Genomic DNA, 25,383 nt, shown 5'->3' with positions numbered 1-25,383 from the left:
ATGCCTGTCTCTGACAATGTCACATCAATGCTTAGAACATTGATAAGTCATGCCTGTCTCTGATAATGTCACATCAATGCTTAGAACATGGATAAGTCATGCCTGTCTCTGACAATGTCACATCAATGCTTAGAACATGGATAAGTCATGCCTGTCTCTGACAATGTCACATCAATGCTTAGAACATGGATATGTCGTGCCTGTCTCTGACATTGTCACATCCAGTCATAGAACATGGATAAGTCATGCCTTTCTCTGACAATGTCACATCAATGCTTAGAACATGGATAAGTCATGCCTGTCTCTGACATTGTCACATCATTGCTTAGAACATAGATATGTTGTGCCTGTCTCTGACATTGTCACATCAATGCTTAGAACATGGATAAGTCATGCCTGTCTCTGACATTGTCACATCCAGTCATAGAACATGGATAAGTCGTGCCTGTCTCTGACATTGTCACATCAATGCTTAGAACATGGATAAGTCATGCCTGTCTCTGACAATGTCACATCAATGCTAAGAACATGGATAAGTCATGCCTGTCTGTGACATTGTCACATCAATGCTTAGAACATGGATATGTTGTGCCTGTCTCTGACAATGTCACATCCAGTCATAGAACATGGATAAGTTGTGCCTGTCTCTGACAATGTCACATCAATGCTTAGAACATGGATAAGTCATGCCTGTCTGTGACATTGTCACATCAATGCTTAGAACATGGATATGTTATGCCTGTCTCTGACAATGTCACATCCAGTCATAGAACATGGATAAGTCGTGCCTGTCTCTGACAATGTCACATCAATGCTTAGAACATGGATAAGTCATGCCTGTCTCTGACAATGTCACATCAATGCTTAGAACATGGATAAGTCATGCCTGTCTCTGATAATGTCACATCAATGCTTAGAACATGGATAAGTCGTGCCTGTCTCTGACAATGTCACATCAATGCTTAGAACATGGATAAGTCATGCCTGTCTCTGACAATGTCACATCAATGCTTAGAACATGGATATGTTGTGCCTGTCTCTGACATTGTCACATCCAGTCATAGAACATGGATAAGTCATGCCTTTCTCTGACAATGTCACATCAATGCTTAGAACATGGATAAGTCATGCCTGTCTCTGACATTGTCACATCATTGCTTAGAACATAGATATGTTGTGCCTGTCTCTGACATTGTCACATCAATGCTTAGAACATGGATAAGTCATGCCTGTCTCTGACATTGTCACATCCAGTCATAGAACATGGATAAGTCGTGCCTGTCTCTGACATTGTCACATCAATGCTTAGAACATGGATAAGTCATGCCTGTCTCTGACAATGTCACATCCAGTCATAGAACATGGATAAGTCACGCCTGTCTCTGACAATGTCACATCCAGTCATAGAACATGGATAAGTCATGCCTGTCTCTGACATTGTCACATCAATGCTTAGAACATGGATAAGTCATGCCTGTCTCTGACAATGTCACATCAATGCTTAGAACATGGATAAGTCATGCCTGTCTCTGACAATGTCACATCAATGCTTAGAACATGGATAAGTCATGCCTGTCTCTGACAATGTCACATCAATGCTTAGAACATGGATAAGTCATGCCTGTCTCTGACATTGTCACATCCAGTCATAGAACATGGATAAGTCACGCCTGTCTCTGACAATGTCACATCCAGTCATAGAACATGGATAAGTCATGCCTGTCTCTGACATTGTCACATCAATGCTTAGAACATGGATAAGTCATGCCTGTCTCTGACAATGTCACATCAATGCTTAGAACATGGATAAGTCATGCCTGTCTCTGACAATGTCACATCAATGCTTAGAACATGGATAAGTCATGCCTGTCTCTGACAATGTCACATCAATGCTTAGAACATGGATAAGTCATGCCTGTCTCTGACAATGTCACATCAATGCTTAGAACATGGATAAGTCATGCCTGTCTCTGACAATGTCACACCCAGGTTTAGAAGATCAGTAAGTTATGCCTGTCTCTGACAATGTCACATCCAGTCATAGAACATGGATAAGTCATGCCTGTCTCTGACATTGTCATATCTAGGACTTGACCATGAACATGTAATGCCTGTCCCTGACTGACAATCCAGGCTTAGAACATAAATAAGTTATGCCAGTCTCTGACAATTTCACATCCAGGCTAAGAACATTGTTATGTAATGCCCGTCTCTGACTGACAATGTCATATCCAGACTTATAACATGGATATGCTATGCCAGTCCTATCTAGGCTGGGAATATGGCTATGTTAAGTATAGTGTCTTGCATATGTCACCTCAGCCACAGATGGAGACAGCTTCATCATTTCCCACAGTCACTCCCATTCTAATCTCAACTTGAGGAGACGTAATCTCTTGTCATGTACTTGTTTGGTTTATTTCCCCTGTATCTCCCCGACCGAATCCCTCCTTGTGTCAGTGTTCTCAGTCCAGCATCTCCTCCTGGATCCCCACTGAGGCACAGCCAGGTCAGGAAATGTCTTTTCTCGTTAAGTATTAATGAAGATCTGAACCATTTTCTGAAGACACTTTTTCCATTGATAAAAATAAAATAATAAAATAATCTCCAAACCATAAATAATTTTTGGTGTAAAAGTTTCATTTCACAATTCTGATTGATAAACAGATACTGTGACATGACCTAGCCTGCTATACAACATTTCTGTATCAAGCAAAGAATATGGTCAGATAGGCAGATACCTGCTACTGAGAGTAGAGAGGCTACTGAGAGTAGAGAGGCTACTGAGAGTAGAGAGGCTACTGAGTGTAGCGAGGCTACTGAGTGTAGATATAGATAGGCTACTGAGTGAAGAGAGGCTACTGAGTGTAGATATAGAGAGGCTACTGAGAGTAGAGAGACTACTGAGTGTAGAGAGGCTACAGAGAGTAGAGAGGCTACTGAGAGTAGAGAGGCTACTGAGAGTAGATAGGCTACTGAGTGTAGAGAGGCTACTGTGTGTAGATATAGAGAGGCTACTGAGAGTAGAGAGGCTACTGAGTGTACATATAGAGAGGCTACTGAGAGTAGAGAGACTACTGAGAGTAGAGAGGCTACTGAGTGTAGATATAGAGAGGCTACTGAGAGTAGAGAGGCTACAGAGAGTAGAGAGGCTACTGAGTGTAGAGAGGCTACTGAGTGTAGATATAGAGGCTACCGAGTGTACATATAGAGAGGCTACTGAGTGTACATATAGAGAGGCTACTGAGAGTAGAGAGACTACTGAGAGTAGAGAGGCTACTGAGTGTAGATATAGAGGCTACCGAGTGTAGAGAGGCTACTGAGTGTAGATATAGAGAGGCTACTGAGAGTAGAGAGACTACTGAGTGTAGAGAGGCTACTGAGAGTAGAGAGGCTACTGAGAGTAGATATAGAGGCTACTGAGTGTAGATATAGAGAGGCTACTGAGTGTAGATATAGAGAGGCTATTGAGTGGTGAGTGGCGAGCGGCTGATACTTGGCCAGCATTGGCAGGAGTGTCAATCGTACAACAGCTGAAGAAAGCAAGAGCATGTAACAACAGCAGTCAAACAACCAAACACTGTGTTCCCCCGTCAATCACACCCACCACCCTCCAGCAGTCAAAAGGCCAGGCAATGTCGCCCCCTGTGGCCAGTGGGCCGTGCAATGTCAGCGATTCACTGACTGTAATACTACTGAACAACAAAAGAGGCTTCCTTCAGTCATCAGACCGCAGCTCTTCATAGCTTACAAGCTGTGACGAATCGGCTGGGAAGGAGAACGTGATTTATTCAACCAAATTGAGTGTACAGCTTTGTAAGAGAGGCTGGTGATGAAACAGTGCATACTTGTTGACAATGGGAACAATGAATACAATGTTAACACATACCTTATTACGCCACTACTCACACCCTTGATAACCAATCAGAACGTTGACAACTTGCTTCTGTCTCCCTCCGCCTGACAGTAACACCCCGGTAGACACCACCACATAAACTCCAAACTGAACAAGCGGACTAAACTTGGATCAAACTCAACAAGTGTGTGTCCGAATCTATCCCCAAACAATAGCTACCTGTATAAGTGTCAACACACAACTCACCCTCCACACGATGAGCCAGCCAACTCTCTCTCCAAGCAGACATCGATAAAGCCCTAATGAAATGCACGTCACCTTATCTCGGGCTGATCGCAAACGTTTAATCAAATAGGTCACCCCTCGACCTGCTCTGAAACCATCATCTGCATAAATTACAGACTCATTGTTTGTGGTGGCGGGAAAGGGAGTACTGGTGGTTGGGGTACACAAGACACAAACCTACCCGTTGCTTTGTCTCTCTACTGCTCCATAGATTTAAAAGAAGAAAAACTAAAGTGGCAAAGCTAGCCTTTGATCTTATTTCCCTCCATCTTAATAACGGCTTTGTTAAGCGCTGAAAGCCTTTTACTGAATCAGAGCCGGGAGCACCTGACACGCATTTCTAATTAGACTCCTTCTTCTTCACATTAGGTCAGCTTCTGGTAATCCCCAATCGTACACAAGCTAGTGGCAGCAGTGGGATTCATTGAACAACAGGGGAGAGGGAAGGGGATGGGGGGGTTCAGTTTACTGGAATGCCGGGTGCTACCTTTTCGGAGAGTCCACATGTGGATGTCTTTATATACAGAAATCGCGTTGAGTGCGGAAGTCGCAGATTCGGGCCTGGGATTCAGGCGAGGGAACACTGTAGCCCCCCCCCCCCCCCCCCCCCCCCCCCGATATTTACATCACTAATGTAATTAATGCCGTTCACCATCGGATTGCAAATCATGTTTCACATATGAACAAGCTAGCCCCCAGCTCTGTGGCAACAATTACTGTATCATTGTGTGGTTGTGCCATAAGACGACCCTTCCATAAAATTGCATTCATTATTTACAATTGGTAATGTAGCCGGACTAACCGACTAATGGTGGATCATTATGGACAATTCACCATCACGGGCGATCAGAATTAATGAAGATGCTTCTCTCTAGATAAACACGACATGCATACTAATACACTATCACAAATTCATCGAATTATTTTTTCATTTCATTATAGTCTGCAAAATTAATGAATTTAAACCAATTATTTTGCAAGACTCTAAAGAAATTAGTTCCATTGATCAACCATGATCCCCTCAAGGTCGGGAATGGTAACTCCTTTTCTCTAAACTTTTAAGTTGAAATTCTAATTCTCATTTACATAAGTTACCTCTCCTCCACTGATCAACTTGAAGATTCTCTTTTAAATCTGTTGCATTTTGAAAAATAAATGCCAAGAACAGTCACCTCAAGTTATCTCCACCGTGGAATCGAAAGATTCCAGCATCCCCACACCATGTCAGGTTATGACCAGATTACATACTGGCACTTTGAAACAGACGCACTCAATGTGGCGTGTAGGTCCAAAGCAAGCAAGACACTAGCATCATTCAACTCAAAGTTGATTTTATTTATTGCACATCAGGTTTAATTGGATATTTACAAAGGTACGCTGTTTCAATTCTGGTGTAATTATGACTAAAATCACACATTATTTATCAACATCTGAACGGAGTTTTCCATTGACCTGAGTCAACAAATTGACACAATGAGACACTCACTACATATATTTGTCTTTGTTTTGCCTGTCTTTGGAGAGAAGTGTATAGTCTTTGGAGATAACATCTTGTATTAAAGTTTCACTGGACAGTTATCTGAACAAACAAAATCATCAAGATTTTGCGTTTCCATCAACACAACTAGTAACACTATTATACTGATGCCTTGTTCTGTCGCTTTCCCTTCTTTGCTGCAACGTGCAGTCAGATGTCTGATATTGTGGATGGCATTACCTGTCTGTCTGTCTGTCTGTCCATCCATCCGTCCGTCCGTCCATCTGTCTGTCTCTCTCGTCTCTCAACAGTTCAGGATTTTAAAAAAATCAAATCTAAGTTTTTGAGGAATCATGACTTTGTACAATACAGTATGACTGACATATATGAGAAAGCAGACAGCAGTCATCAGATATTCATTACCAAACATTCCAACACAAGAAAAAGCAGCCATGATCTGCCGAGATGGATGCTCAAAATGGAAAAACACTCAGTTTCAATTGGGCAATAAAAATAACAAACTTCCATGAAACAATATTGCCACAAATGCTTATTGTGATGTAAAGGTCACTGACGATGAACATGAGTTTCAAATTCACACATTATTCGAGTTGATGATGGAAACATCAGCCATTAACACCAAAATCCTTTTTCAAATTCTTCGTTACCGATTTTAGACATAGAAGTTGGAAGGAAGAGTGAGGTAAACAGTCATTCCACATTTGAAACACCTATATCCCCCTAAAAAACACAGCTACAATTCTGTCAATCATGTAAATTTATGTGCTGAAATATTCGTAAAACCCCTTTACTTCCATCCCCTGCAAACCTCTGCTATATGATATGTGTTCCCTTATTGAAATCAAATCAACATAACACTTCATGGAGGTCTGACTCTCACATCTCCCAACCTACATCCGTTTTTTTAAGTATGAATTATGAAGATTATTTTTTTGCCAGTTATCATGTGACATAGATTACTGCTGCAATAAACGCTATCTACTGCTGCTTCGGAGATGTTTCAGGCCCAATAATTAATACACTTTTGATAAAAAAAATGAAAAAAAGACAGGAATGGCTGATAATATTTCAAATTTAGCTTCCCATTATCACACGTATGTTTCTTCATTTAAACTTCCCCATACCAGCCCAAACAGCCACCACAGTCTGATGGAGACCCGCAATCTTCCTCAATTTAAACTTCCATGACGCATGTTTCTTACTTAGCTGGCATGACTGTTTTTTCTGTGTTTGTCTTTTTCTTCATGTCACTTTTTTATCCTTTTCCTTTTTTTCAATTGCTCTGTGCGGTTCTACATCTGTGATTGAAACAGGGATGACTTTTTTCCATCTCTATTTTTTTAACATATCATTCAAAATGTACTAGTTTTTAAAAAAATCAAGAAAAAAAAATCAAACAAATGCTCTATAGATGGGCTTATTTCAATATTCCTATTAGTTTATCTTACATACTTCTAACACAAGTTAAAAAAGGACAACCCTGAATTCCAAAAGAGCTTAAAAACTGTCACCTCTGTTCCTTGATACAATCAGTAATCACCAAATGTTTGCATATTTGATTTTCTTTTTAAATTTAAGAACACAAAAGAAAACATTTAACCAACTGATTTACTCAAATCAAAAGTCACTGATCTGTGGCCTTATAAACAGTTTCAACATTTTCTTAAAAGTATGATATATCAGAACCTTTGAAAAAGTCTCAATGTCTACATGGAGAAGTTGAATAACATATCATCCAATAAAACCCTGGCCCCACACAAGAAGAACATGCAAGCCCAACTGAAGTTACTTGTATATATGATAGGGGCACAAGTGACGAGCCAATCAGAAGGCAGCTTTCATCGTGTCAAGATAAACGTTGCAACGGCTTCACGTTATCGCTGCTTAAATTTGTTTATTGGGACTGTCTACATTGCTTTCTTTTGATCCTCTGTCCTTTCTGTTTACCGGCATTGTTTTCCGTCAAAACAAACAATCGTCAATAAACGTCCAACTGCAAGGTGTTTGTGTTTTGTTTGGCTTGCCTCGTGGGCCCAGCATCGTGTTGGCAGGATCTTCTCTGGACCTCGGGGCTTAATCCCTTGTAAATAATACCACAGCGCCCGTTAAAAAACATCATAGATAACTAACTTTACACATCATCTGGATGTGGGTGCATACAATATTTATAACCTGCATGAAGGAAGGGAGGATCCAATACAATGTTTCAAATACTATGGCTCTCCACGAAACCAGTTCAATCTACCGGATTCACAGGATTTAGAAATTCCACAAACCCTGAATTAAGTCTGAGAATACTCAAATAGGAGAGATCTGGTTCGGTTTAGCGAGGTGACAAAAATCAGAATGTTATCACAAGGGGAAGTTTGCATACACTCACAGCATAGGTTTTTCCTGGAACAACAGCATACACAAAATCTACATTGTTTGTATTCTATCTATAATACAATCAGGTGTCTGCATGTCAATATTGCCACATTCCGGCACAATAATTGGCAGTTTATCCTTTTCATGCATATTAGTACACATTGACAAAAATTTAGAAAATTTCATACACTTTTATTCATAACTGAAGTGTATAGTTCCCACAAAGAGCAAATCTTTCAAATTCATTAACCATAAAAATTTGGTCTGTTCACACCTGTTGAATTTATTTCAAATACTACTCTCTGTACAACCTATGACTAAATGCAGACTTCAAAGAAATACAATGTGGTGAAGCTCAGTAACTCATGTAATATTCATATAACTTAATGTTCTGTCATCACAAGCATGAAGTGTACATTTCACCACACACATTAAAACAGATTCAAGTTTTGTCAATGTAGAATAAGTTATTTCCCCTATCTTGTAAATCAGTGAATTTTTCACTTTACTAAAGCTTCTAACCTTTGTAACAAAAGAAATACAGGATCTTTATGAATTGTGTTTTGTCTTCATGAAGTTCATCCTGATGTCGGAACAGCAGGGTACATATCGGAATAAGGTCACAACTGTTGAAGATTTGTATTTACTTACATTTTGTTTTACTTTTTTTCTAAAAGAGCTTATCATCATTATAAAGGTTTGATGACTGTCAGATGATGACACTCTGATGGTGACTAAACACATATCAATATTGGATCAGTTCCCATATACATGTGTATCTCACCCAGACAGTATCATCCTTATACATTGTACATCCTAACACCATGCCCAGTCCTAACTGTAAATGTCAATGAGGAGACAGTAGTACAGGGTTGCAGTATAACATGTGGGGTGGCATAATAGAGTGGGTGTTTTACAATGTGTGGGGTGGTGTTATTGGGTGGTATAAAACAGTAGGGTGGGTGTTATATAAAGTGTGGGAGGGTTGGGGTGTTTAAGGCTGGGTGTTTTATCAAGTGTATGGTGAAGGTTTATGGCGGTATAATGGTGGGGTGGTGTTATAGAGTGGGTGTTTTATCAAGTGTGGGGTAGAGTTATAGGTTGGGGTGGTGTTATAGAGTGGGTGTTTTATCAAGTGTGGGGTAGAGTTATAGGCTGGGGTGGTGTTATAGAATGGGTGTTTTATAAAGTGTGGGGTAGAGTTATAGGTTGGGGTGGTGTTATAGAGTGGGTGTTTTATCAAGTGTGGGGTAGAGTTATAGGTTGGGGTGGTGTTATAGAGTGGGTGTTTTATCAAGTGTGGGGTAGAGTTATAGGTTGGGGTGGTGTTATAGAGTGGGTGTTTTATAAAGTGTGGGGTAGAGTTATAGGCTGGGGTGGTGTTATAGAATAGGTGTTTTATCAAGTGTGGGGTAGAGTTGTAGGTTGGGGTGGTGTTATAGAGTGGGTGTTTTATCAAGTGTAGGGTACAGTTATAGGTTGGGGTGGTGTTATAGAATGGGTGTTTTATAAAATGTGGGGTACAGTTATAAGTTGGGGTGGTGTTATAGAGTGGGTGTTTTATCAAGTGTGGGGTAGAGTTAATGGTTGGGGTAGAGTTATAGGTTGGGGTAGAGTTATAGGTTGGGGTGGTGTTATAGGGTTGAAGTTTAATAAAGTCTTGAATGGTGTTATTGTATGGATGTTTTATAAAGTGTGGAATGGTGTTTTAGCGTGGTATATAAAGTGATGTATTGTGTTGTGTGTGACACAGGTCACAGACATCTATTGCTTTGTTGAGAGATCACAGATAATAGTTGAACAGCATCTGTCATTCAAACCTACCATCAGCTCCTTGCAAAACAAAGGGACAAACACTTCAGAGCAAATTGTGGCACCATCGACCACTGTGTCCAGGTAATATCATAGAGCAGCGCTACAAAGCAGAGGTATTAAAGGGTGGTTCTAAGAGCATGAAGGGAAAATTCCTTTTAGTCATGGTGAAAGTAAAGTGATGGTTGCTTATCAGCACACAACACCATTCAAGGGTGTTTTTTTTCTCTTTTTTTCAAGAAACCCCTTCATTCCCAACAAAGACATATATAAGCTTTAGATAAGACTACCTACATCCAAAAAGACAAATACACACTTCAACCAAATTCAAACTGAGCCTGAATGATGAGGGCAATATTTTAAAAGTTGATCTGCTATACACGATACATGCTATCTACCACACAACACATTAGGCATGATGGAGAGGAAAGGCCACGACACCTTCCATTTCAGCAGCTGACAAACAAGCAACAACTGTCACAGCTGAACTAGTCGACTCACAGCAAAGATGTAATGCTCCACCTTCATCGAGCCTAATAACTTGATTGTAGATATTAATGACGGTTGCTTTTGCGTAAGTATACCAATTACGATTCCCCAAGTTGATCGCCCTCCGCAGAATCGGGTTAGTAAACCCGCTGCCACCAAAATGGTAAATCAATTGATTCCTCTCAGAATAATTTGGCTAAATACTATCAAAATTTGCCTGTCCATTTCTCTGGGATGCGGCATAGCCCAGTAACCAATACATGCCAACCTACATTTCCTAAAATGACTTTCATACAAAACAGAGCTTTTATGATCGGCATGTTTAAATTGATTGCAATGGAATCTGGGGTATTCGTCCTTGCCCCACGAAAACAATTAATATATTACAAGATGAGACTGGATATATGCATTTCATCAGGAGAGCCGAATTCGTAAAATGGTTTGAATCCATGGTTACTCAATGGTTTTAAGACATGTAAGATGGGGACCTGCTCACTTGCTCAGCAACAAAAGATCTATACATCTACATACGTGCATATAAAGCTGTGATTGGGTAAGGTGCTGCCCGGTAACACACAAACCGATTTACACAGTCAAACCTTTGGTATCTGGACACACACAGTCAAATCCCTGCAATCTGGACATTTACAATTCTGTCAAAAATAACTTAGAGGTTATCGAACTTACAGTAAAAACATTTATTGAATGAGTGAATGAGTGAGTGAGAGAGATTGAGTATTTACTTCATCTACAAACAGATTTGCCATATTTGTCTATTTGAAGAACTTGAATAGGACTGTCCATGGACTTAAATGTCTTTTCCAGCATATTACCACCTCTAAAAACATGTACTGCTCATAAAACAAGTCATCACAATCTATTTCTAAGCTATATCCTTATCAACATCATATAGATCAATTTTAAATGTTTGTGATGAGCTCTGCTTTTATCAAACTAAATGACGGTTACATATTACTTACATAATAGAGCTTATCTTGGCTGGAGGCTCCACAAATGGGATATATTATTTTTACCAATGTTTCCAGGATAACAAATAATTCCACAGAACCAACACATACTTCATCAGAAAAATACATACTTCATCAGAAAAACACATACTTCATCAGAAAAAAACATGCTTCCACAGATTCAACACATGCTTCCACAGATTCAACACATGTTTCCACAGATTCAACACATGCTTCCACAGATTCAACACGTTTCCACAGATTCAACCCATGTTTCCACAGATTCAACACATGCTTCCACAGATTCAACACATGTTTCCACAGATTCAACACGTTTCCACAGATTCAACACATGTTTCCACAGATTCAACACGTTTCCACAGATTCAACACATGCTTCCACAGATTCAACACATGCTTCCACAGATTCAACACATGTTTCCACAGATTCAACACGTTTCCACAGATTCAACACATGCTTCCACAGATTCAACACATGCTTCCACAGATTCAACACGTTTCCACAGATTCAACACATGCTTCCACAGATTCAACACATGCTTCCACAGATTCAACACGTTTCCACAGATTCAACACATGCTTCCACAGATTCAACACATGCTTCCACAGATTCAACACATGCTTCCACAGATTCAACACATGTTTCCACAGATTCAACACATGCTTCCACAGATTCAACACATGTTTCCACAGATTCAACACATGCTTCCACAGATTCAACACATGTTTCCACAGATTCAACACATGCTTCCACAGATTCAACACATGCTTCCACAGATTCAACACATGTTTCCACAGATTCAACACATGCTTCCACAGATTCAACACATGCTTCCACAGATTCAACACATGCTTCCACAGATTCAACACATGCTTCCACAGATTCAACACGTTTCCACAGATTCAACACATGCTTCCACAGATTCAACACATGCTTCCACAGATTCAACACGTTTCCACAGATTCAACACATGCTTCCACAGATTCAACACATATTTCCACAGATTCAACACATGCTTCCACAGATTCAACACATGTTTCCACAGATTCAACACATGCTTCCACAGATTCAACACATATTTCCACAGATTCAACACATACTTCCACAGATTCAACACATGCTTCCACAGATTCAACACATGCTTCCACAGATTCAACACACATGTAACATCCAAAATATGGTTCCAAGTATTCCAGTGTCAGAAACACAATGCAAGCCAAAACAACTAGTTTTCTCGCTGCCCTTACTCAAGATGAATAAGTAAGACTTAGTGATGCATCGCTGTCAAATTGTTGAATGATTTGTTACAAGTCATGTAATAATCTGGCACCTGATTGCAGTCCCCCCGACCCTGCTCCACCTTCTCCCATTAACAGTGAGATCACTGCTTCAACTACAGATGCAGAGTAGCAGATGATATGATATTTAAAACCAAACATGACACCATCAGCATCAACCTCCTAATTTTGTCATCCTAACAAAACCTGAAATGTCAGGTATAAAAGTTATTGCCACTTTTTAAGTTACCTAAAATCTCCATATTTTTCAAGAATTGACCAGGTGTCTGGAACAGTTTGACAGACTTGTTTCTCATGTGATGATGCATTCTGCATTATCAAACAATAAGAACTCTCCAATATTTGAGATTTCTTGTCGTACTTTCTGAGCAGATTCCGAGATTCCCTTGTGCCACCAAAGCCATGTTACAGTTATAATCAGGTAACATAATGACATTTTAAGCTCAACAACAAGGAATGAGGCTCCAGCCTCTTGCTGTGTGGACTAACCAGTGTCACTGGCGCGTGAACTGATCCATGCCCTCACGTATGCAACACCAAGACAGCCTGGACTCAACTGCTGTGTTTCACTCACTCACAGTGTACATACATATTTCATGCTTCATACACAACTTGAGCCACCAAATGTGAGGCCTTATCAAGGCAATGACAACACTTTACATGGCTACATTTAGGACCCAAGCAGACTTTATCAGGACATTCTTACTTTTTTCATTGGTACAGGAGTGAGTGAGTGAGTGAGTGAGTGAGTGAGTGAGTGAGTGAGTGAGCGAGCGAGCATCAGTCGCTTTGAACAGTATTCCAGTTATATTACAGGGTGTCAACTTAATGTGGGAGGAAAGCCCGAAGTGATGCAGGTCTCAGACTTTGGTGAAACCAACGAGCACAAGTATAGTGCTGACAAACCAAGAAAAATAATCAAGGCAAAGCAGGGTTTCGAACTCACAATAATAGGTTTCTGGACACTAAAATGCGGTGCCTTAGACAACTTGGCCACCCGTGCTCCCCCATTGGTACAGAGTAGAGCCATACAGAGTGGATAAATACATTCAATTCCACATACAATTGTTTCAATGATACATATCAATCGAGTTACAGATTAATCTTCGATTTGATACATCATTCTCTGAGTTATCTGGGACAAATTCAAGGCCTTATCTTGGCATTTCCTTGAATTTTAAGGCCTTTCAAGGCAGATTGAATTTTTAAGTTTTAAAGGCCGGCCTGCCAAATTGTGCGAAAATAGTTTATGACAAGATTGGAAAATAACATCAATGACTTCCCTTAGTGGAAAATGACTGCATAATGCCAAGCCATCTACACCAAGTGCGGTCCATATAATGTGATACAAACAATTAACTTGAAATTAAATGAAGACTTGTAAAGAAGAACTACTCAGCACAAGGTTGCTGGAGCTGTATAACCTATTCCTCTCCAAGTATAACTAATTCATGTGGCAGTGACACCTGAACCGATGAGGCGTGTACACTGGAACATATATATGGTGTACTTTGTCAAACTTCATAGAAATTTAATTCTAATGGCCTTTGGTGAGGAAAGGCATACACTATTATAACATATAAAGATTTTCCACTACTCATGCCACATTAGTATGCGGGAACAGATATAATTGGCTTGTTTCATCTATCATCGTAGCTGTATGTGTCACTACAATTTCTACCTGATATGACAGAAGCATGAAAACAACAAAATCCACTCACTATTCTGGTTTTACATACTTTTCACTCAACAATTATGTAGGTCAGAAAATATATAAACAAATTATGTCATACCTTTTTTTATGTAAAGGTTTACAGATTTTCACTCACCAAATAGGTAGTTAAGAATGAGAAGAAAAGAATTGTGTTAATTCTTCATTTATGTTACATAAGTGAAAAATGTTTTTTGTTGTTTTTTTACAACACATGTATGGATATTTGAGAAGGGTTTTTTCTCCTTCATACATGTTTGCATGCTCATGCAAAGACTTCATCAAAACATGAGGCTAAATAATATATTGTATTTTCAGGCAACATCAAGATCAGTGAAATCAGCAGTTAAACCAGTTTTATTTCTGCTCCAAGACAACTATATTTCTGATAGCGGGTAGTTAATTACTCAAACCTTTACTAAAATTTGCCTGTTCATACTACATTTTCAAACTGTCCTATGCAAAGAAGAAATTTTGAAATATTTGAAAATTTCTCCCGAAGAATGACCAAATGTGTACATATAGTTGTCAAACTTGTGAACTGACACTAGATAAAAGATTTCATGTGCTTCATTTCCCTTCCATTTATTGAACAAAGTTCACTGATCGGCTGAAATGTTACGGAAGTCCTCTATAGTCCATTATCTGCAACCTATCCCAACAGTCGAGAAAATACATGTATCACAATAATCGGTCATAATCATAACACTAAATTATAAACTTCAATAGGACATCATTTGCATTCAAATTTCTTTCTTCAAAATGAACAAAACATCCCTATTACTGGTATGCAAAGCAGTCATTCTATAAATGACTTGCATTCATCTTATAATCTGACAACAAAATACACCTCTAATGTGTTTTCAATTTCAGTCAACACAGAAAAATCTAATGGGACTGTAAAATTGATAAAGTGAAAACACTTCCTCCAAATTCTGTTGATACCATAAATGTAGGCTGTATATGGATGTATACTCTTTACAAAAATGCCTTTGTTGTTAATAGTATTTTGGGTAGTTTATTGTCAAAGTCATTTAAATTCAATATGAGCTTATCATTGAAAATACTGAAATGTGGCAGATATGAGTTAATATTGCCAGACATGTTCCTTCCCCCCCCCCCCCCCCCTCCCCCAGATTAGAGATTACATCAATTGTACCAGTTCGTACAGAGTCAGTTCATGACATAAGTGATATGAAAATCAACATGAACTCGTTCCTGGGTTCATCAAGTTAATACAATGTTATATATTTACAAAAACATGCTCTCAAATCAACTAGTAAGAGTCCCTTATGAACAAACGATCAATAGTTCCAATATACTATCTTCATAGAAATTGTACATGGACTAAAAATGAATTTGAGGTGTGACAATTCATCTTTGAAATCTGACTGCAAGATACTCCTCCAATCTAAGTGGACATATGTCATTATTTATCTCGAGGAAAAGTCCATCCCTTATCAACATTGGACCTTTCTTTCTTGTATTAACTAGACAAATTGTATAAAACTGGACAGCTATAACAACTAAGCTACGTCCGATTTCGTCCGTAATTTCCAACCTATCGAAACAGCATTAATTCCTCTGATCAGAACAGGCAAATTATCGAAAACTACCAATTTATTAGAGTCCTCAGAGACCTAATGGTTCCAAGATGAGGCAAACAAACATGGCCGCCGAGCTGATTAATCAAAAGTCCAAAGGTCCATATTTAGGTCATCGACAGAACCCAGGGTAAATTGGTCATCGCCCTGGTCACTTGTGTTTTGACCAGTCAGGATATAAATAGAACAGTGGCCTAGTAAAACCGATTCAGTATTTATTCACCATTCACAGTTTACGAGTTCGTCTGCTCACCAGCAATAAACAGATCAATATCTGAGGTGGGGGTTTTAAACGTCTGTCAATGATAGCATAAAACATTTCTTCTCCGTCTAACCATCATAGCGAATGAAAATCGAGAAAAGATCCCCTGTTTTAGCATTTGTGGCGCGTTGAGCAAGATATTTGTAATTGTGGTTATTTTCGTGTTTGGGGAAAAAGCTGCATGGCACTGGAAGTTGGTGTGGTGTATTAATGTATTATTCTCACACAATGAAGTCCCCTCGTCGCAGTTGTACAGGAAGAAGACAATCGCTGGTGAGACGCTCCCATCAATGGACACCCGATACGCCTGTCAACATCTGTGTAATTATATTCATATTTTCTCAACATCAGTGGGAGACATTTTTTCTGTAGGCGTCTGGTCCAATCGTCTAAATGTGTGAAGCAAAAACATTGCAAAGTATTCATCATTATGATTTGAAAGAAGGTTATGGCGATATTCTTCCTCAGATAAATATAACCTAACTGGTCAGACTAGTGGTGTATAATTAACACATATACTCACACAAAGGAAGAGATTTTGTGAGAAATGCAGAGGTTGTTTGTTCAGTGATGTTTATCAAGGGATATGTGCTTGAGACACTTGTTAGAAGCTTTCCTTTATTTGAAATATTCAAACAGCCGATTTAATGAGGGTAATATGATATAAGTAGGGGTAGGCATACTCTATCTAGATCAACCTCAGCCACACCCATTTCCAAAACACAAATTCCTTTTCTATTTACATACATATTATTCCTCTAAATCATATCTGAAGAGTTATCAACTGAACACTGTAATCTTTGCACTGTTGTTTTCAGTTGTATGTAAACATGCAACTCTTAACATTTAAATCTTTGTCAAAATAAAATTCTGTAAGTTTGGATGATGACTTCTATATGCCTTTATTCAGTGCTTCCGGTGAAAAGCATCCTGTTGAGTTGCATAGAAGTACATATAAATAGATGTTAAATATCATGAGCCCCTCCCCCCACCACACATACACATAAAAGGCCAATAAACAATGAGAACAATATATTTTGTGGCTGAGTGAGATTATTTTTCCAAAGTGTAGGAAATGGGACAACATATACAAATATGTAATACAGTCTAAGTGAATTGCTAACCCACAGTTGTAAAAATGTTGTTGTTAAATTAACAGCCTGTTAGAATCACAAAATAAAATACCTACTGGATAAAATCTTCAGTTTTGCTATAAAAATGTAACCATTGCCGAAGGAACGCTTACTACAACATGAATCGTTTGTTTTGCAATTTTAATGATCATGACACTCTTTATGTAATCCAAAATGGCTGCTCAAGCAAAGGGGAGGACACTCTGTTTACAACTGTTTTGTTCACATGAACCAAAAAACCACCAAGAAAAACAATAATCAGTAATCAAATATTAGATGGTATTCGTCACCAAAAGCTGCATTTAGCGTGATATCACCCGTCCCTGATGACATATATAATCCCTCATTAGCCGTACATGTTGCCATGGCTAGAATAATCGAACACAAAGCCTAATCATTCCCAATTAATCCCTTTTTCTCTTTGTTTGTCTGTGCTCCAAAACAACACCTAGAATTCTTCATTAAAACGAAAGAAACACACCCTAGTCATTTGCATGGTTGCCATGGTGACATCACCGACCCAATCATAGTCTCAATGTTCCGGAAATGAAGCAGGCTGAGAATTTTGCCAAATAAGAAATCAATTAATGACAACTATAATTAATAATCTGGGCTCTAATGATCACTGATGATTATCGATTAATTATGTCACAAGAATTTCTCTCCGCCTTTGTCAACAGTAGAATCCATACTCTTTTCATTTAGTGCAATTTACTGCATCACTTATCAATACAACAGGCTAGGGCAGGTAGGACGTTAAAACGACAATATTCCCTAGGAAAATAGCGCCAATATATTCAATACATATTAAGTCGAACCAGTCTCAATTATCTTCGACATCGTAATGACTCTCAGGATAAATAACCACCCACATGATGTCATTGGAGAAACCAGAACACTGAGATATTATTACTCTGTCGTACTGGAGAGACTTTAAAAAATATTTCAATCAACATGAAAACTTAACAAGAATAAATTTCCTGCCTTTGTTATGAAATGATTTAAATTGAGATAAATAGTATTTGCATCTGAAGAAGAGAATTTTGCTGAGGAAAGAGGTGGATCGATTTATATTGTATAGTTGAGTACCATGGTGGAGATGGATTTTACCAAAAAAGGTATTATTTGCATATATTCTCAGAGAATGCGTTCCAACAATTATCTGCAAAGTTCTCAAAATAAATTGACTCTCAAAACATTGTACAACATTAATACAAATTTACTTCTTTGTTTCATGGGGTTTGATTTTAGGGAAGTACAGCATTTACCGTGGTTTCAGCAAACTACCATCAAGAGACTGAAATTTCAAAGTACATTTGCTTTTTATATTTAAAGGCAAGAGTCATTTATCCCGATGACATCAAACACACTATGAACAAAAACTAACAAATTTCTCTGTATGTATGAATTAAGCGCAGACATTTTCTTGTGGACAACAAAACCCATTTTCAAATAGATCCCTAAGAGGCTATTTTGACAAGAGCTGTCACAAAATGAATTTTTAACGCGTTTGCATCTGAGCCCGGTCATGTGACTCGCTTGTCCCCGGATGACCATTTGTGATCCCGTGTCGACGCCGCTGTATTGATCTCAACATGACAGAGTGACAAAACACAATAAAATAAAATTCTGCTTTATTGATAAAACATTTCTTCCATAATAAAATTGCCTGGTCACATGATGATCCGATTATTGCCTAATGGAATCCTGGGTTTTGGGCATGTACGTAAATTTGACACTGATTATAATTGAATCAATCAATCAGTGTTGACCCAATAGCATGGAGAAATTGGCCAATGAGTAAATACATGTATTGCAAGGCCTACATGCTCGTCCAGGCTTTGGGGATCTTGGTCCGTCATTAAGCCATTGTACGAGGATGAATTCTGTCAGTACTTGTTATGGCCGCCGATTACTTCCTACACGACTAAAGCAACTACTTGCAACAGTCTCCAACAATCGTTGCGCCACCGACAAAACGGCAGTGGGGCAAAATACCATCATCAGTAACAGCTTCAGTACCAACAATGCTAACCCTTCGTCGACACCTTTCGTCAATGCTATTGTTTGTAGAGCCTGCCTGTTTCAGAATATGTCAAACCAAATTCAAATATGTCAAAAACCAACAACATATCTGGAAAACATTTTTGGGTAAAAATCTAGAAAATTATTACTTACTTGAACAATTGAAGGAGACAATGATTTCTCAGGTGAGATGTCGGTTTTGAAAAATACTTAAATTATTACAATTAGATTTACAATCTGTTATCAGGGGTATGCCGTAATATAGCTGTTAAAGACATGGTCCTGGTGACATGAGATCTGAATTTTTCAACATGTTCATAAGAATGTACTGCAGTGGGGGGGTTGTGTGTTTGTGAAACTCTGATTGCATTCAAACACTGAAACATGGACTTCAGTGGATTTAGTCAATGCTCTCTCTTCTTGGCCAGTTTAGAACCTTCAACTTCCTTTGGGAGAGGTTAATATTACACTGATATGGGTGAAGAATTGGGAATAGGCACAAAACCAAAACATTGGCACAAAACCAACTACCACAGTTTCTGCTTTCATTTCTGATTTCTGGGTGTCATGGTGACAAAGTGAGTATGGTTCAGTGCTGCTTTTAACAACATTTCAGTTACATCACGGCGTGTCAGCATGATGCACTCTTGGGTGAAACACATGAGCATGTGAATGATGCTGACAAACCTAGAAATGATCAAGGAAAACTGGAATTGGAACCCATGATCATAGGTTTCTGGCATGCCTAAGGGATCTAACTCTGCACAGAAATTATGACATCTTACACATCACACCTGTGCCCTAGTAGCTAAAAGTGTCAGAGAAGCAATCAGTGGTTCAGTTGTCCATGAACAAGCAGACTTCAGCAGTACAGTTGTCCAGGGGCAAGTAGAAATTAGTAGTTCAGTTGTCCATGGACAAGCAGACTTCAGCAGTACAGTTGTCCAGGGGCAAGTAGAAATTAGTAGTTCAGTTGTCCATGGACAAGAAGACTTCAGCAGTACAGTTGTCCAGGGGCAAGTAGAAATCAGTAGTTCAGTTGTCCATGGACAAGCAGACTTCAGCAGTACAGTTGTCCAGGGACAAGTGGAAATCAGTAGTTCAGTTGTCCATGGACAAGCAGACTTCAGCAGTACAGTTGTCCAGGGGCAAGTAGAAATCAGTAGTTCAGTTGTCCATGGACAAGCAGACTTCAGCAGTACAGTTGTCCAGGGGCAAGTAGAAATCAGTAGTTCAGTTGTCCATGGACAAGCAGACTTCAGCAGTACAGTTGTCCAGGGGCAAGTAGAAATCAGTAGTTCAGTTGTCCATGGACAAGAAGACTTCAGCAGTACAGTTGTCCAGGGACAAGTAGAAATCAGTAGTTCAGTTGTCCATGGACAAGCAGACTTCAGCAGTACAGTTGTCCAGGGGCAAGTAGAATTCAGTAGTTCAGTTGTCCATGGACAAGCAGACTTCAGCAGTACAGTTGTCCAGGGGCAAGTAGAAATCAGTAGTTCAGTTGTCCATGGACAAGAAGACTTCAGCAGTACAGTTGTCCAGGGACAAGTAGAAACCAGTAGTTCAGTTGTCCAGGGACAAGTAGAATTCAGTAGTTCAGTAGTCCATGGACAAGTAGAATTCAGTAGTTCAGTAGTCCATGGACACATTTCACTAGCTTCAAAATAGCAGACACTACTGTAACGACAAACTATGTCCAGTTCTCACTTCATTCCTCTGCTGCTGCTGGCTCACATCCTGACATCACTGCTGATGGGCACGTTATGTGTTCACATCTTGGACACAGTTTTACAGGCGTGTTACTTAAGAGCTATGAATGTCAACTAAGAAGTAGACTCTTTCTGTGTGAAACCTGCCACTACAGAACCATACTGACTCAGTGCCATCCATTTCCCCTACGGGTCAAAGGAGATAGCTAAAACAGTGATTGAACAGGTACAAGGGCTGCACAATAGTACTCTGATGGTGACAACAAAGACAATGTGTTATGTTGTTTAACACAGCAATATTCCAGCTTGATGACGATAGCCTGTAAATAACCAAGTCTGGAACAGACAATCCAGTCATCGATATTGTGAGCATAGACCCACATAATCAGAGTACGAAGAAATGCCATCAACCACCCATCCTGACCACCCAATCCATCAAATCTCTTACAACTAGCATAGGCTGCTGGGTAATTATTATAACAGAATCCCCACAGGACACTCACTGACCAATGGCTGACCAAGTGTCAGTTATGACCTGGTGGTTGTGTGCCACTGAACCCAGGCAGTATGAATGATTCCCCACTAGAACCTACTGGTTCAGTCCATCCGAGCAAAACTGTAATATCACCAAACAACCCTCTTTCACAATGTGATAAATCCCTTTGTTTGGGTAGAGAATAATAATTTAATTAAATGTTCAATACATGTCAAAACTTCACCCATCAGAGATATCATAAACAAATTCTATATTTTCATTAAAAACCAAAATTATTGACATTGTTCAAAATTAATACAGGCATGATGACAACATTATTAACTTGATAACATGCTCTCAAATCAATATCATAAAGGTGTCGATACATCCTTTACATCAGCATTTGTATTGGACAGAGTCACAGATAATGGACTTGGAAATTAATTTGTTATTATAACCAAACTTATAGAGAGGTGCAACAATACACACACATCTAATCCAAGAGAGGAATGTTGTGTTTGTTTCTGTGTTGAAAAGTAACCTGTTACCTTCGAAACAAACACAGCATAACACCAACTGAACCCCTTTGATGTCAACCAAAACAAAATATAATTCAGTTTCACATTGGACCTTCATTTTTGTTTTGACCAAACCGAACTGACTAGCCCTAATCACAAAATAACAAAAAGGTTTGATCTAACATTTTGTCACATTGTCTATATTTGTGATCATAACTGCTGTGAATATCGCCTTACTTATATTTAGGAGCAACACATGATGTGTCCGATCCTGACTCATGCTGTTCAATCATGTCTCATGTCACAAAAGGCACTATTTCTCACCTTCGAGCAGGAAGATGTAATACACACTTAACTGTCACTTTGCCACCATCTGAAATGAAAAACTTAGTAATTAGGTTTTGTTCTGAAACTTGAAACTCTACGCATTTAGAAACAATCACTACGTCAATGACGACGCTGTCATACACTAGCACAGAAACAAGCTACATTTTAGATCCCAACATCTCCAATCCTAATAAGTCATTGCCAATTTTCATGGCTACTTATGTGAGGATATCTCAAGGAAGAAGAAGTAAGTCAAGGCTGAATGAGAATGTTGCACACTGTCTGGAGGGGAGAGACGGGGTGGAGTCTGCCAGTAGTAATTTGTATAGGGATGAAGGATGGGATGGATGGTGGAGATTTCCGCTGGTGGTTCTGGGAAGTGGGAGGCTCAGATGGATGGTCGAGGTTGGGGATGGTGGTTCTGGGAAGTGGGAGGCTCAGATGGATGGTCGAGGTTCGGGATGGTGGTTCTGGGAAGTGAGGAGGCTTGGATGGATGGTAGAGGTTCGGGATGGTGGTTCTGGGAAGTGGGGAGGCTTGGATGGATGGTGGAGGTTCGGGATGGTGGTTCTGGGAAGTGGGAAGGCTTGGATGGATGGTGGAGATGTGGGATGGTGGTTCTGGGAAGTGGGGAGGCTTGGATGGATGGTGGAGATGTGGAATGGTGGTTCTGGGAAGTGGGGAGGCTAGGATGGATGGTGGAGGTTCGGGATGGTGGTTCTGGGAAGTGGGGAGGCCAGGATGGATGGTGGAGGTTCGGGATGGTGGTTCTGGGAAGTGGGAGGATGGGATGGATGTTGGAGATGTAGGATGGTGGTTCTGGGAAGTGGGGAGGCCAGGATGGATGGTGGATATGTGGGATGGTGATTCTGGGAAGTGGGGAGGCTAAAATGGATGGTGGAGATGTGGGATGGTGGTTCTGGGAAGTGGGGAGGCTAAGATGGATGGTGGAGGTTTGGGATGGTGGTTCTAGGAAGTGGGGAGGCTTGGATGGATGGTGGAGGTTCGGGATGGTGGTTCTGGGAAGTGGGAGGCTAGGATGGATGGTGGAGATGTGGGATGGTGGTTCTGGGAAGTGGGGAGGCCAGGATGGATGATGGAGGTTCGGGATGGTGGTTCTGGGAAGTGGGAGGATGGGATGGATGTTGGAGATGTGGGATGGTGGTTCGGGGAAGTGGGGAGGCTTGGATGGATGGTTGAGGTTTTGGATGGTGGTTCTGGGAAGTGGGGAGGCTTGGATGGATGGTGGAGATGTGGGATGGTGGTTCTGGGAAGTGGGGAGGCCAGGATGGATGGTGGAGGTTCGGGATGGTGGTTCTGGGAAGTTGGAGGATGGGATGGATGTTGGAGATGTGGGATGGTGGTTCTGGGAAGTGGGGAGGCTTGGATGGATGGTGGAGGTTTGGGATGGTGGTTCTGGGAAGTGAGGAGGCTTGGATGGATGGTGGAGGTTTGGGATGGTGGTTCTGGGAAGTGGGGAGGCTTTGATGGATGGTGGAGATGTGGGATGTTGGTTCTGGGAAGTGGGGAGGCCAGGATGGATGGTGGAGGTTTGGGATGGTGGTTCTAGGAAGTGGGGAGGCTTGGATGGATGGTGGAGGTTTGGGATGGTGGTTCTGAAAAGTGGGGAGGCTTGGATGGATGGTGGAGATGTGGGATGGTGGTTCTGGGAAGTGGGGAGGCTAGGATGGATGGTGGAGGTTCGGGATGGTGGTTCTGGGAAGTGGGAGGATGGGATGGATGTTGGAGATGTGGGATGGTGGTTCTGGGAAGTGGGGAGGCTTGGATGGATGGTGGAGATGTGGGATGGTGGTTCTGGGAAGTGGGGAGGCTTGGATGGATGGTGGAGGTTTGGGATGGTGGTTCTGGGAAGTGGGGAGGCTTGGATGGATGGTGGAGATGTGGGATGGTGGTTCTGGGAAGTGGGGAGGCCAGGATGGATGGTGGAGGTTCGGGATGGTGGTTCTGGGAAGTGGGGAGGATGGGATGGATGGTGGAGGTTCGGGATGGTGGTTCTGGGAAGTAGGGAGGCCAGGATGGATGGTGGAGGTTCGGGATGGTGGTTCTGGGAAGTGGGAGGATGGGATGGATGGGATGGATGTTGGAGATGTGGGATGGTGGTTCTGGGAAGTGGGGAGGCCAGGATGGATGTGGAGGTTCGGGATGGTGGTTCTGGGAAGTGGGGAGGCCAGGATGGATTTGGAGGTTCGGGATGGTGGTTCTGGGAAGTGGGGAGGCCAGGATGGATGTGGAGGTTCGGGATGGTGGTTCTGGGAAGTGGGGAGGCTAGGATGGATGGTGGAGGTTCGGGATGGTGGTTCTGGGGAGTGGGGAGGCTTGGATGGATGGTGGAGGTTCAAGATGGTGGTTCTGGGAAGTGGGGAGGCCAGGATGGATGGTGGAGGTTCAAGATGGTGGTTCTGGGAAGTGGGAGGATGGGATGGATGTTGGAGATGTGGGATGGTGGTTCTTGGAAGTTGGGAGGCTTGGATGGATGGTGGAGGTTTGGGCTGGTGGTTCTGTGAAGTGGGGAGGCTTGGATGGATGGTGGAGGTTCGGGATGGTGGTTCTGGGAAGTGGGAGGATTGGATGGATGTTGGAGATGTGGGATGGTGGTTCTGGGAAGTGGGGATGCAAGGATGGATGGTTGAGGTTCGGGATGGTGGTTCTGGGAAGTGGGGAGGCTAGGATGGATGGTGGAGGTTTGGGATGGTGGTTCTGGGAAGTGGGGAGGCCAGGATGGATGGTGGAGGTTCGGGATGGTGGTTCTGGGAAGTGGGAGGATGGGATGGATGGTGGAGGTTTGGGATGATGCTTTGGGAATTGGGTGTATTCTGGAGAGTGCAGAGAAAAGCATGTTCCTTGGAGTGAATATCTGTGCCCCTTCTGTGCTATGAAGGAACATATGGAATGAAATGTTGGTTGGTTGGTTGGTTTGTTGTTTAACGCCGCACTCAGCAATATTCCAGCTATATGACGGCGGTCTGTAAATAATCGAGTCTGGACCAGACAATCCAGTGATTGA

General features: G+C 40.9%; 4 protein-coding genes across 7 annotated transcripts in view; 3 read left to right on the top strand and 1 right to left on the bottom strand.

The window, feature by feature from the left end:
• LOC124120841 (zinc finger homeobox protein 4-like) overlaps window positions 1-4,004 on the bottom strand; it is a 128,425-nt gene extending 124,421 nt beyond the window's left edge. Inside the window, exon 1 of one of the 4 annotated variants that reach the window (XM_046483724.2) lies at window positions 3,890-4,004. The gene's annotated coding sequence lies outside the window, so the exon portion shown is untranslated. The remainder of the gene's footprint in view (window positions 1-3,889) is intronic. The other 3 variants (XM_046483725.2, XM_046483721.2, XM_046483723.2) reach the window with 3 other exon arrangements.
• Window positions 1-20,997, top strand: part of LOC124113049 — a 29,626-nt gene extending 8,629 nt beyond the window's left edge. Inside the window, exon 2 of the mRNA XM_048399113.1 lies at window positions 20,135-20,997. Coding sequence (XP_048255070.1) covers window positions 20,135-20,997 — 863 coding nt within the window. The remainder of the gene's footprint in view (window positions 1-20,134) is intronic.
• Window positions 20,998-23,352: 2,355 nt separating this feature from the next.
• On the top strand, window positions 23,353-23,928 carry LOC124120845 (glycine-rich protein 2-like). Its single transcript, XM_046483729.2, has one exon. It carries the CDS (start codon window positions 23,353-23,355, stop codon window positions 23,926-23,928), a length of 576 nt encoding a protein of 191 aa, XP_046339685.2.
• A 37-nt stretch (window positions 23,929-23,965) lies between these two features.
• On the top strand, window positions 23,966-24,883 carry LOC125381679 (protein RNA-directed DNA methylation 3-like). Its single transcript, XM_048399112.1, has one exon. It carries the CDS (start codon window positions 23,966-23,968, stop codon window positions 24,881-24,883), a length of 918 nt encoding a protein of 305 aa, XP_048255069.1.
• The last annotated feature ends 500 nt before the right edge of the window (window positions 24,884-25,383 follow it).

This window comes from Haliotis rufescens, unplaced genomic scaffold (genome assembly GCF_023055435.1).
Source record: "Haliotis rufescens isolate VD_foot unplaced genomic scaffold, xgHalRufe1.0.p SCAF_19, whole genome shotgun sequence".
NCBI lineage: Eukaryota > Metazoa > Mollusca > Gastropoda > Lepetellida > Haliotidae > Haliotis > Haliotis rufescens.
The sequence above is the reverse complement of the archived record's forward strand: the minus strand, read 5'-3'. Positions and strand labels throughout refer to the sequence as shown.

Coding starts and splice junctions, on each gene's coding strand:
- LOC124120845 (XM_046483729.2), top strand. CDS start 23,353: ATGGTGGAGGTTCGGGATGGTGGTTCTGGGAAGTGGGAGGCTAGGATG.
- LOC125381679 (XM_048399112.1), top strand. CDS start 23,966: ATGGTGGTTCTGAAAAGTGGGGAGGCTTGGATGGATGGTGGAGATGTG.